Source organism: Ursus arctos, unplaced genomic scaffold, assembly GCF_023065955.2.
Source record: "Ursus arctos isolate Adak ecotype North America unplaced genomic scaffold, UrsArc2.0 scaffold_21, whole genome shotgun sequence".
Lineage (NCBI taxonomy): Eukaryota > Metazoa > Chordata > Mammalia > Carnivora > Ursidae > Ursus > Ursus arctos.
The window spans coordinates 37,561,351-37,574,186 of record NW_026622886.1 but is presented as its reverse complement, the minus strand read 5'-3'; the positions used below and the strand labels follow the sequence as shown (position 1 = coordinate 37,574,186).

The following is a 12,836-nucleotide window of genomic DNA, read 5'->3' as shown; positions in this document are numbered from 1 at the left end:
CAGTATGTTGTACATCTTAAACTTACACAATGTTGTGTCAATTATATGTCACTAATGCTAGAAGGAACTAAAAATAAAAATAAATAAAACCCCCAAGAATATAAAACATGTAAAAACACATGTATAATAGCTTATGGGTCAAAGAAGAAATCATATTGAAAACTAAAAAATACTTAGAATTGAGTAAGTGAAAATGCTACATACCCAAACCTGTGGGGTGCAGCAGAAGTGGTCCTTTAGGCATTTTATAGATTTAAAGTTTGTATTAGAGAAGTAAGGCTGAATAATAAGATTAAGATATCACTTATGAAATTAGAAAAAGAACAACAGAATAAAACCCAAAGAAAACAGAAGGCAGAAGGAAGGAAATAATGATAATGAGAGCAGAATTCAATGAAAGAGAAAACTAAGATAAAATAAAGAGAAAAAATAAGTTCAGAAATTGGTTCTATGAGAATCTTTTTTTTTTTTTTAAAGATTTTATTTATTTATTTGACAGAGAGACAGCCAGCAAGAGAGGGAACACAAGCAGGGGGAGTGGGAGAGGAAGAAGCAGTCTCCCAACGGAGGAGCCTGACGCAGGGCTTGATCCCGGGACCCTGGGATCACGCCCTGAGCTGAAGGTAGCCTCTTAACGACTAAGTCACCCAGGCGCCCCAGAAATTGGTTCTATGAGAATCTTAAAACAGAAAACTTTTGGAAAAATTTTCAGGGAAAGAGGAAAGCACACCTAAGCAATATCATGAATGAGAAACAAAACATAACTATAGTTACATTAGAAATGTAAAAGATAACAAGGAAATATTATCAATAATTTTATGCCCATAAAGTTGAAATGCACTAAAAATTGAGAATATGTGTGACAATATGACTTAGGTAAGACTGTAGACCACCTAGGTCAACTTGACTTAGCTGGTTGTTCAAGGAAATTTTGCCTGGAATGGATATTACTATAAACAATAATTTCGCTTCTTTAGAAAATTTCCACAGATCAATTTATCTGCGACAGTAGACTATTCACTTCCACAATTAGCTTGCAGGTATCTACAACAATTTACACTTGCAACAAATGACAACAAAAGTCACTTCAAGATCCTCTTTGCACCAAATTTTAAATAATTACACCACATATTTGCCTGATCCCAATCATCTCCTTGCCTTGAAAGATCCATCTTAAACCACTTGAACTCAGAATCCAAAACTCAGGAAGTATTCCATTTCTGACTTCCCTTCCTGAAACACTAATAAGATTCTTCCAGGTAGTGTTCTCTCTTACTGAAATAACTTCTAATTAATAGCTTTGCTTTAGTAACAGGTCTAGTGATGTTTTGGGGAATTCAAAGGATTAATTCCTTCTTTTTGAAAAGTCTCTCTCTATATAAAAAAATTCTGGTGCTCTTCATGACTTGCCAAAGCCAAGTCACAAGGATAGCTCAGGTCCAAGGGGTAAGGAAATATATTTCACCTCTTGATTTAAGGAAATATAAAGTCACCTTGCAAAGAGGTGGGCATACAGGAAGGGATGGGTAAGTGTGGCTGTTTTTGCAATCTACCGCAGTGATGGAGAAATCGTTTACCTCCATCCCTGCATTTTACTGAAATCCCTAATTTAGTATTGATTGATTTGTCAACAGTTAAACAACAGTTAAGTAGTAGCACTTTTCTTGAGTCCATTCCTAGATGTTCCTCTTTAGGGCTTCACCCATGTGTTCTTGATTTCCATAGTTCTTAGCATAGTGTATTGACACAGTAAGCACTAAGAAAATGTAGAATTAGCGAGGGGCACCTGGGTGGCTCAGTTGGTTAAGCATCTGCCTTTGGCTCAGGTCATGATCCTGGAGTCCAGCATTGGGCTTCCTGCTCAGCAGGGAGTCTGCTTCTCCCTCTCCCTCTCCTCCCCTGCTCACGTTCTCTCTCTTTTGCTCATTCTCTCTCTCAAATAAAAATAAAATCTTGAAAAAAAAAGAAAATGTAGAATTAGTGAATATCTACATTTTTAAAAAAGATTTTATTTATTTTTCAGAGAGAGAGAGTGGGAGCAAGAGTACAATCAGGGAGTGGCAGGCAGAGAGGTGGGAGAAGCAGGCTCCCCGCTGAGCGGGGAGCCTGATGCAGGGCTCAATCCAGGGTCCTTGGATCAAGACCTGCGCTGAAGGCAGATGCTTAACAATATGAGCCACCCAGGCATCCTGAATATCTACATTTTAAAGGAAGAGAACAAAGCCAATTTAGAAATTCTTACTGATATCCCACCCTTCAAGTAAAATATTTATATTTATTTGTATAGAGTAAATGGAGTGAAAGTTTGTGGCTTGAATTTCTTGATTTTTCTCATAAAAGAATAGACAGAATTACAGGCATGTCTTTAAAACGTTCCTTTTTTTAAAGATTTTATTTATTTATTTATTTGACAGAGAGAGAGAGACAGAGGGAACACAAGCAGGGGGAGTGGGAGAGGGAGAAGCAGGCTCCCCACCGAGCAGGGAGCCCCACAGGGGGCTCAATCCCAGGACCCTGGGGTTATGACCTGAGCAGAAGGCAGATGCTCGACCAACTGAGCCACCCAGGCGCCCTTAAAATATTCTTTTTTAAAAAAAGATTTACTTGAGAAAGTGAGAGAGAACACTAGTGGGGAGAGGGGTGGGGGGTGTGGGGGAGGGGGAGAAGCCGACTCCCCGCTGAGCAGGGAGCCCAAAGCGGACTCCATCCCACGATGCTGGGATCATGACCTGAGCCAAAGGCAGACACTTAACCAACTGAGCCACCCAGGCGCCCTTTTAAAATATTCTGATTATTTAAAAAAATATATTCTGATTATTTGATGATTTTCAAAGTAATATAGAGCTAGTGTTATGGAGAGGGGGTGCTTTCTCTGGATTCTTCCTTATAGGAATCTGGCAGGGTTTCCAGGGGGAAAATTCAGTGGGAAGGTGGGAACTCCCCCTATTCCCTGGCCCCAGGGCTATAGCCCCAGGAGCTTCATACTCTGGAGTTGGTCTATGCTTGGCCTCCAGCAATTCATACAGATTTCTAGTTTGGACTTCCTGTTGGTTTGTGTGGTGTCTGGTGGCTCTCCCAGTAAAGTTGCCAAGCTTCTGACGCATAGGAACACAAGTTCAGGAACTTGTATACCATAACATTTAAAGATTAAACCACTGACAGGCTGAGGAAACAAATTTCAGAAGATTAAACCACTTGCCCCGTCATATTGTGGGTAAGGAGTCACCCAAGACTGTCTCCAGATACCATATTCTTTACCACCCTCCACTGCCAAAAGGAAATCCAATTCAGTATAAGACCTTTCTAGCAAGAAGGAAGAAAAGCAATATAAAATTTCAGACAATACAAATTGCCCAAAGTAGAGAATGGAATTCTTCATACAGTCCTAGGACTTCGGCATTTGGTGTAGAATCTATACTGTAGATCCTTAGGGCTTTTGTTTTTTCTCTTGTATTCTTTATGCCCTTAACAAATAAGGATATCAAATAGTTCACCTGAAACATTCGCTCCAAAACATTCTTAAATTTTAATAATAGGATTAGAAGGTGTGCTTCTTGAATCTATTGGCTAATTGAATTAGGTCCCATGTATACCATATGTCTTACTGTTTAATATTGACTCAAGGTTGGGGGTGTGAAGTAAGAGAAAGTTTGCTTACTATGCATGCATATGCTGTTATGTAGGAAATGTTCACATGTGATGTTTAAATAGCTTTTATACAGAAACATACCTCTCAAATTTTGGATGGAGTAGTTAGATGGCAACAACTGCTATTTTCAAGTGTTCAGTTTATGCAAATATTTGAATTTGTTAGTTTTGTTTTCCATTAGCTTCATCAGAGTGTGAAAGAGAAATGTTGTAGATTCATGCTAATATAATCTTAAATGATTGTTACATTGATAATCCCTTTTCTTCCCAAGTAGCTTATAAATTTCGTTTTCTTTCTTCATTTTATAATAGTAAAAAAAAAAGCATTTAACATAGTTTCATGACCTATGAAAGGAGAGAGAAATGTGACTGGGTAAGCAATGAAGCTGAAAAGGAAATATTCAATATTGGGTAATATGTGCCTTGATAGAAGAAAACAAGACTACCTCCTCAGGCTTCAACAATAACTACATTTCTCAATAGTTAGCTCTGTTATGATTCAGAGATAAATGGAAACATTTTATGAATGCTCAGCAGTTTGGGAAGCTATGTTATTATTTGCCTTGTAGATCTTTTATTTCCAAAGCATCATAGCACCAGAGAAGAAATATGGTATATACAGGCTGTCACTGAGAGCCGAACAGCTGACAATTATTCAAAAACTCTCTCTATATAGCCATGCCTCAGATTCAGAGTTTTTGTTTGTGTTTCAGTAGCTCTTTGCTTTTCCAGCTCACTCCTACAATTCTATTCATAGAGACTCTTGACTATCACTACTATGATGAAGAATTGTGGAGAAGCCTTCCAGAAGATTTGATGTCCTGGCTGATTCTTAAAAGGATGGAGTCATTTCCTGGTTGAAATGGGTAGGTTTGGGAATGGAAAGCAAGGGCGTGCCAGGCTAAAAGGACTTCATAAGCAAAGGAAGAAATAGCATAGGAGTTCAGAGAACCATAAATAGTTTGGGGTCATTAGAGCATAAAGTTCTGCAGGGAATGGTAGAAAATCGGCTGAGGAGTTAAGGAAGGGGCCTGGCTTTCACCTCATTGATGTGGATGAAAAATTAGTGACTCATTTTAAGGAGCTAATGAGACTGTTATTTAGAAAAGAAAAAGATAATATTACTGTGCTTCATTGTGAAGAAAGGATTGGAAGAGAACAATACTTTAGGCAGGGAGTATACAGAAGTTGGTACAGTCATTCATGGGCGAGATGATAGTGGCCTTAGATAGAAGGATAACTAAAGCTATTACTTTTCACTTGCATTAAGGATGAAACAAACTTTTTAATTCCAACTCTACAATGATGTTGCAGACATAGAGGCTGTCTACCCAATAAGCATCTTTCCCTTCTTTGCTAACTGCTCTCTGGTATTGAGCAAATATACTTCAGGGCCCTACTACATTCCCAGAACCATACTAATTTAGGAATGAGAATGAGATGCAATTCTGGCCAGTAAGATTTGAGAAAAAGAATCCTGAGGACTTTTCGTTAGTCTTACAAAAGGAACCCACGAAAGGAAATTTCTGTCTTCTGGCCTTTGCATGTTTTTGTAGAAGGATGTGATTAATGGGGCTGCTGTAGCTATCCTGAGACTGAACAATTTTAAGACAAAAGACAACATTCTGCAAATGAAAGAGCAGAAATATGGCAAGAAGAAATATGGTCTTTGATGATCATGTTGAAGTGGTGAATTAACTAGTCCTGAAACTGCCCTATCTCTTGAGTTTTTATTTAAGACAAAAAATCTACTTATTTAATACAATTTTATTTGGAAGGGTCTGCTACTTGCAGCCAAAGGCATCCTAACTGATATGTATGTAAAAATATGTAACTGATTTAAAAAATACCCCAAATACAAACTTTGAAAATTTGCAAAAGAAAAAGTACAGGTATGTCCATATGCCTTTCACCTCTTTTCCCCAAAGGTAATGTCTTACACCAGGAAATTGATATTGGTACAATCCACAGAATTTACCCAGATTTCACGTTTTAGCTGCACTTATTTGTAACTGTATGTGCATGGTGTGTATAGTGTGCAGTTTTATCATGTGTGGATTCATGTAGCCATTACTATGCTCAAGATACACAACCGTTTCATCACTATCAGCACCTCCACACTCACCCCTCTTCCTCCCCAATCCCAAACTCCTGGAACCACTAATCTTTTCTCTGTATCTGTAATTTTGCTATCTTAAGAATGTTATGTAGATGGAATCATAAAGCATGTAACCATTTGACTTTGTTTTCACTCAGTATCACTATCTTGAGATCCAAGTTGTTGCATATATCAATAGTTAATTCCTTTTTAAAAAAATTTTTTTAAAAATTTATTTATTTGACAGAGATAGACAGCCAGCGAGAGAGGGAACACAAGCAGGGGGAGTGGGAGAGGAAGAAGCAGGCTCCCAGCGGAGGAGCCCGATGTGGGACTCGATCCCGTAACACCGGGATCACGCCCTGAGCCGAAGGCAGACGCCTAACGACTGCGCTACCCAGGCGCCCCCAATAGTTAATTCCTTTTTATTGTTGTGTAGTATTCCATGGTATGGATATACCACAGTTTAAATAGTCACCTGCTAAAGGACATTTGGTTTGTTTCCAGTTTTGGCTATCAAAAATAATGTCTCTATGAATATTAACGTAAAGGTTTCTGTGTACATAGTTCTCATTTCCCTGGGTAAATGCCAAAGCGTACGGTTAATTGCTGGGTAATATGGTGAGTGTATGTTTAGTATTGAGAAACTGCCAAACTGTTTTCTATAGTGGCTTTAGAATTTTATATTCCCACCAGCAATGTGTTAGTGATTCTGCTTCTCCACAACCTTACAAGGATTTGGTGTTACCACTATTTTTTTTTTTTAAAGATTTTATTTATTTATTTGACAGAGAGAGAGACAGCCAGTGAGAGAGGGAACACACGCAGGGGGAGTGGGAGAGGAAGAAGCAGGCTTCCAGTGGAAGAGCCTGACGTGGGGCTCCATCCCGGAACTCCGGGATTATGCCCTGAGCCGAAGGCAGACGCTTAACGACTGCGCCACCCAGGCGCCCCCACTATTTTTATTTTAGCTACTCTTAATAACTACATAGGGATACCTCAATGTAGATTTAATTTGCATTTTCCTAATGACTAATGAAGTTGAACATTTTTAAAAAAGATTTTATTTATTTATTTGACACAGAGAGAGAGTGAGCGCATAAGCGGGGGGATCAGCAAAGGGAGAGGGAGAAGCAGGCTCCCCGCCAAGCAGGGAGCCTGATGCGGGGCTTGATCACAGGACTCCAGGACCATGACCTGAGTCAAAGGCAGAAGCTTAACTGACTGAGCCACCCAGGCACCTTGAAGTTGAAGATCTTTTATGTGCTTATTTTGCCAACTTTATATCCTCTTTAGTGGAATGTCTGTTTATGTCTGATAGGCAAAATAACGGCCAACCAAAGATATCATGCCATAATCCCCAGAACCTCAGAATATTTTACGTTACACAGCTAATATACTTTGCTGATGTGATTAAGGGTACAGACCTTGAAATGAGGAGACTGTTGTGAGTTATCCAGGAGGGACCAATCTAATCCCCTGAGTCTTTAAGTGGAAAAACTTTCAGGGAGAGATGTGACTAAGAAATAAAGATCAGAGATGCAGAGATAGCAGAAAGATGGAATATTGCTAGCTTTGAGGAACCTGGATGATCTCTAGAAACTCCAAAGTCAAGAAAATTGTTTTGTGCTGGTCTCAGCCTATCAATGATCAATGTTGTAGTTGGACTGACCCTGTGGTCCTTATTATGATTGCAAGATGCCCATTAGCAGTAACCATCAGGAAACTTTGAAAAAAATAAAGGTTTATTACTTACAAGATCTAGATATTACATAGCACACCTGGGGCCATGCAGCATGGATGAAGGGAGAGAGGGAGGGAGAGAGCCTATGAGCCCCGGGGTTCACGCCTGGGATCAAGGGTGAGAGTCTAGAGTTTTCCAGGCTCACTCTTTAGTAGTAAATTTAAAACATAACAGTAGGAATTTAAAGTGCAGGGAGAGAAAAAAAAGTGTGGCCCAAATGGTCAGTTATTAAAAACAACCAAGATCTCTAAAACAAAGGAACCTCAGTGTGGGGAGGTAACCTGGCTCTTTATCTAGTCCTGTGGCTGGCAATGTGTTTATTTGTAATAGCCATCATTGAAGTGGGCGTCTCTTTGCAGTGGATGCCTCTGCAGTCAAAGCTTAAGTCAGGCACCTGCATTACAAAAAGAAGAAAGAGAAAAGAAAAAACAACCCAACTGTCAGTTTACACCATAGCAACAGAATCTTCTCTAAAGCCTCTAGAAAGGAATACAGTCCTGCTGACAACCTGATCTTGGGCCAGTGAGACCTATAGTTGACATCTGACGTGTTTTTTCCAGCAACTAAATTTGTGGTAATTTGGTAGAGCAGCAATGGAAAATTAATGCAATTTCTTTTACCCATTTTCTAATTGGATTGGTTTTTTAATGTTGAGTTTTGAGAGTTCTTTATAAAGATCAGGTACTGGTCCTTTGTTGGGTTTATGGTTTGCAAATGTTTTACCCTTGTCGATAGCTTGTTTTTTTCATCCTTTTCAATCGGGAGAGCAAAAGTTTTTAATTTTGATAAAGTCTAATTTATCCACTTTTCCTTTATGGATCACGATTTTGATATCGAGGCTAAGAATTCTGCCATACATTCTGAATATTTTCCTCTATTTTTTCCAATTATTTAAAAATTGCAGTAAAATATACATAAAATTTACCATTTCATCCACTGTTTAAGTGTACAATTCAGTGGTATTTATTTTCTTTTTAAAAGACTTTATTTATTTGACGGAGAGAGAGTACAAGCAGGGGGAGTGGCAGGCAGAGGAAGAAGCAGGCTCCCCACAGAGCAGGGGGAGCCTGATGTGGGACTCGATCCCAGGACCCTGGGATCATGACTTGAGCCAAAGACAGTCGCTTAACCAACTGAGCCACCCAGGAGTCCTTCGGTGGCATTTATTGCAATTAGAAGGTTTTCTTCTGTTCTCTGCACTGTTCGTATGGAATCGCTTTTTTTGTTGGTTTGTTCATTTTGGTCTCTTGTCTTTTGGCTTAAAGATTTTCTTCAAATGGGGACTGATCCATGGTTGTCTGTCCATATTTAAGGAACTAAAACCAAAAGCTGATTGGAAGTTTTAGGTATACAGGTGGGGTTTGTTGATTTTTGGTCTTCACTGTAGGATGATGTGGTTGGTTATTTCAGTGGAGATCCCCAACCATCAATACCTATCAGTCTGATTTCTTCAGCTGGTCAATTTACCCAGAGAGAAATCCTACAATCTTTTGGCTGTCAGTTCTCTTCATGGTACTACTTTGTATAGTTAAACACAAAAACAAAGTTTTTAGTCTGACTGTTCTTTTTTAAATTTTTAAAAAGATTTTGTTTATTAGAGAGTGAAAGCAAAAGAGATCACAGAGAGGGAGAAGCATACTCACCACTGAGCAGAGAGCCCGATGTGGGGCTCGATCCCAGGACCCTGGGATCATGACCTGAGCCAGAGGCAGACACTTAACCGACTGAGCCACCCAGGCACCCCTTTAGTCTGACCGTCCTAAGAATTCAGGAAAGGTAGAGGTCAATGAATAGTGGCAAAGTTGGGAAGTCTTAACAGATGATGTGTGACATGGGATAAGCCCTGAAAAACAAACAGTTTGGTCAGAAACTGAGGTGATAGGGAATCCAACTGAATGGGTAATTAAATGTTGTAGTTTACAGAGGGGAGTAATCACTTTCAGCTGATAGTGTGGCACAGCTGACTAAGACATGTATCAGTAATGAAGTTTAACTCAGCTGTAAAGCAGCTTGTGACTTTGGCAAATCATTAATCTCTTAAGACACTCAATTTCTTCAAATGAAAAACATGGGGAGACAAATGCTAAAGTTCCGCCCAGGTCAAAAGTTGCTTTAGGATACTTATTAAGATTCTTTTACATCAGATGACTTTTTGAGTGATAAGTTATAATCAGTGAATGACTATATAGTTCATGGGAGGAACTCAGGAACTATAAAATTACTCACTCCCATGAAAACAGTAATTATTTTAAGTTATAGGGAGCCCCATAACTTTATTTACATTAAATTTATATGCATGCTGCTTTTAAAAACCTGTCCATTTGTTTCATGTAAGTGTACTATGATTTTTTCTTCTAATATAGTAAAGAAATAAAACATGAAACAAACTGACCTTGTTTCTTCCGTTTGCATATAGATAGAGGATATCACTGAAAAAGGAAAATGGTCTCTTTCCTCTTGAATATAAAGCATAACTGTGCCATTTGTAGAGAACTGAATTTGTTAAACCTTTATTTAGTATCTGCTATGGGTCAGGCATGTGTGTCAGGAGTGATGATCACAGCAATGAAAAGTATAGTTCCTACCTTCCATTAGCCTAGCAGGGAAAGGAAAGCAGGTCAGTAAACTAGGTATCTTACAGGGTCATACCATGGTAGTGAAAGATGGATCCTCTGTAATTAATGTCTGCTTTCTACTCTCCTTTTTTTCTAGAATGGTTCCTGAATTTTTCTCTGGGAATTACCCTTCCCGTCATTCTCTGTACTTTGACTGGGGCTGTAGGCATATAAGTCAAATCTGGCCAATGAGAACATCTATATACTTTGGGTCACAGTGATTGGTTTAGGGATGGTCCCATGACCCAAGCCAAGCCAGTCTGCTACAGTTACAAGGGATCTTGGGACACAGCATGGTATATTCAGGGAACAACAGCTATTTGGCTATGGCTGGCAACTTGGGTCTGAGTGTGTAAAGTTGGGAGATAAAGCTAAAATAGTAGGCAAGAACAGTTTATGAAGGGCCTTGTATATTATGCTGGAGAGTTTGGACTTTTTCCTTGAAGAGATGGAAAGCCATTAAAGGATTTTAAGCAGGGAATTCACATGATCACATTTATGCTTTGGGAAGACAAATCTGGTGGGGTTATGAATTATTAGGAGGAAGATGAAGCAGAAAGCAAGGGAATGAATTAAGATGCCACAGTAGTTGTCCAAATCAGGGGTAACAAGAGACCTCAACTGTAGGAGTGGTAGTGGGACTAGGAAGGAGAGACACGGTGGGGATGTCTGCCATAAGTTCTCCAGAAGACTCATGCCATGAGTTACCCAGAACTGGGTAACATGATAGCAACACTTACCTGGAGAAATTCTGCTCTGTCTGCATCTCTAATTCAGCAAATGGTAGTAAATTTCAGAGAACAAAAGCAAAATTTAATTTCATTTAAGACTATGCTTCTCAAGCGCCAGCCCGGGAGGTGGGTCCCAGCCAGGGCTGCTGCGAACCCCTGGGACCCCGCGTCCGAGCCAAGTGCTGCCGGGCTACTGCTGGGCCATTTCGTAGCTTCGGGGATGGTCACTCAGGAGATGTTAAATATATCCAAGAAATCAGCTTCTTACTTTGCGAACTTCTCCAGACTACAGCAAATCACAAATATTCAAGCTGAAATCTACCAGAAAAACCTGGAAATTGAACTTTTAAAACTAGAAAAAGATACAGCAGATGTTGTTCATCCTTCCTTTTTGGCTCAGAAGTGTCATACCCTGCAAAGCATGAATAATCATTTGGAAGCAGTGCTAAAAGAGAAGAGGTCCCTCAGGCAAAGACTGTTGAAACCCACATGCCAGGAAAACTTGCCTATTGAAGCTGTTTATCACAGCTACATGGTACATTTGCTGGAATTGGCAATAACTTTCATTGAAAGATTAGAAAACCATCTTGAAACAATTAAAAATATCCCTCATTTAGATGAAAATCTAAAGAAAATGAGCTTGGCTTTAGCAAAAATGGATATGTTGGTGACTAAGACAGAAGAACTGGCAGAGAATATACTCAAGTGGCCAGAACAACAAAAGGAAGTTTCCTCTTGTATCCCTACAATACTAGCAGAAGCTTAGCTTCATAAACATGATGTTACCATGTCTCTACCTTTTACTTCTAAAGTTCATGTCCAAACTGTTAATGCCAAGTGATTGTCAACTGTTTATTTTTGCCTAATTCTATGTAATTATGTGAAGTCTTTTTCTAGCCAGTTGTAATATGGGCATTTATAGGGCTCTGCTGCTAGTAGTACTGGAAGAGCCCTCTATATTGAAGTACTAAGATTCCAAGTTCATTAAGACCAAATTGAGTTTCCTTTGTTTTTCATATATTTTCATTCTACTTTTCAGTAAAACTCTTGAAAATCAAATATAACTATGACAGTTTATTAACATGAGTGCATTAGCCATATCTTAGACAGCAGACTGTATTATGTCTTTTTTTTAAAATGCTTGTTTCTGAATTAGAAGAGTCTTCTTGCAAGTGAAAGTATGTCGATTTTTCCTGTGGGATAGTTACTAAGTGTAGAGAAAAAAGCAAACATAACAGGCCTGACTGCTGTCCTTTGAAAGGCTTGCTTACAAAATTGGTCCTTGCCTGGCTTCTGGCAATTTAGATTTCACGAGCGTTCCTTCCACTATCACCGATAAGAGTTGCTCACTATGACTGAAGTGTTTGTACACTGTGGTTTGCGCTGAACACCTTTCCTTCTGAGAGTCAAGAATTTTGGTACATGCTATGCAAAATAATAACCCTGGGCACTGCATTTCTAATGAGCTTTCATGAAAGACGTTTCACACATGTTACACCTCAGTTGCTGCGGGAATTAAATATATCTTGTGTGACTCCACTAACAGAAGACTCTGGAAGCTCTTGGATTCCCCTGGACTTTGTCCCTTCTACCTTTTCCCTTTGCTGTTTTACTTTGTATGCTTTTGTTGTAATAAATCATGGTCATGGATACAGTGAAAAAAAAAAAAAAAGACTATGCTTCTCAAAGTTTAATGTGCACAAAAATCACCTGGAGATCTTGTTAAAATGCAGCTTTTGATTCAGTTGTTCTGGGTGGGGGGGACCCGAGATTCTGCATTTCTTTTTTTTTCTCTTTTCTTTAAAGTATTATTTTTTAAAATTTAAATTCAATTAATTAACATATAATGTATTATTTGTTTCAGGGGTACAGGTCTGTGATTCATTAGCCTTATATAATACCCAGTGCTCACTACAACACATACCCCCCCCCCCCCCCGAGGTGAGAGTCTGCATTTCTAGCAGGCTTCCAGATGCTGCTGGTCTGCATACTACATTTTG

At 39.1% G+C, this 12,836-nt stretch overlaps 1 protein-coding gene across 1 annotated transcript; it reads left to right on the top strand.

Moving 5' to 3' along the window:
* Positions 1-3,887: 3,887 nt before the first annotated feature.
* Positions 3,888-12,512, top strand: LOC113256263 (HAUS augmin-like complex subunit 2). Its single transcript, XM_026500017.4, has 2 exons — positions 3,888-4,514; positions 10,203-12,512. Exon 2 carries the CDS (start codon positions 10,805-10,807, stop codon positions 11,600-11,602), a length of 798 nt encoding a protein of 265 aa, XP_026355802.3. The 5' UTR covers positions 3,888-4,514; positions 10,203-10,804; the 3' UTR covers positions 11,603-12,512.
* The last annotated feature ends 324 nt before the right edge of the window (positions 12,513-12,836 follow it).

What these genes read in the sequence shown, in the direction of transcription:
- LOC113256263 (XM_026500017.4), top strand. Translation starts at nt 10,805, where the DNA reads ATGAGTTACCCAGAACTGGGTAACATGATAGCAACACTTACCTGGAGA.